The sequence below is a fragment of the Carlito syrichta genome, unplaced genomic scaffold (genome assembly GCF_000164805.1).
Source record: "Carlito syrichta isolate Samal-C Ts95f unplaced genomic scaffold, Tarsius_syrichta-2.0.1 Scaffold308811, whole genome shotgun sequence".
NCBI lineage: Eukaryota > Metazoa > Chordata > Mammalia > Primates > Tarsiidae > Carlito > Carlito syrichta.
The window spans coordinates 392,130-392,866 of NW_007252907.1; the positions used below are offsets into that span (position 1 = coordinate 392,130).

Consider the following 737-nt stretch of genomic DNA (forward strand, 5'->3'; position numbering starts at 1 on the left):
CTGCACTCCAGTCTGGGCGACAGAGTGAGACTCCAACTCAAAAAAAAAAAAAGAGTAAGAGAGAGGCACGAAGTCTGGGAGATGTGCCCAGGCTCATTTTTTTTAAAAAGCAAAAAATAATGTCTTGAGGCATGTGGGTAACTAAAGCAAAAGAAAGCTTGCCTAAAAAATGTAATTTGTTTTCCTGGTTAATGTAAGAAGGAATTTTGATTTAAAATATATTACTTTTTAGAGAATAATCGCTTTTAATTTCCTACAAATTTAAAAATCACAGTGGAAAGTTATAGTCGACTCTCCTGAAAAAGATGTGGTAGTAAACGAGTACCAGCTGCTTCTCCTTTCTACAAAGCTCTAAAAGCATTTAGGAAAAATAGATCGAGGTACAGCACCCACTTTACTCCCTTTCCTTTCATGCCTTGTGGTAGCCTGCAGTTAGCAGACTCTTAAATTTACAGCACACTTCCAAGTCACACAAGATTCTGCCTTCCTTGGGTTTTGGGAACGTGCAAGTCTCGGGGCAGGGAGCCAACGAGGAAGCCCTGCTGCGGCCCCGCGTATCTTAAGGAGGCGGGCGACTGAAGCCTGGAAGCAGCGACTGCCCTTGTCTGTCCGCTTCCAGGCCCCGTTCGGGATCGAGGGACGGTGCCGACGACCGCGAGCCGACTCCGGAGCGATTCTTCCGGCCCCACTTCCTGCAGGCGCCGGGGGACGTGACGGCTCCCGAGGGCCGGCTCTGC

General features: G+C 48.0%; 1 protein-coding gene across 1 annotated transcript in view; it reads left to right on the forward strand.

Annotated features, from left to right (window-relative positions):
• The window catches only part of LOC103268289 (palladin), a 377,892-nt gene that overhangs the window by 370,027 nt on the left and 7,128 nt on the right, over positions 1-737 (forward strand). The window contains exon 18 of the mRNA XM_021716425.1: positions 620-737. Within this exon, the coding sequence (XP_021572100.1) occupies positions 620-737 (118 nt within the window). The remainder of the gene's footprint in view (positions 1-619) is intronic.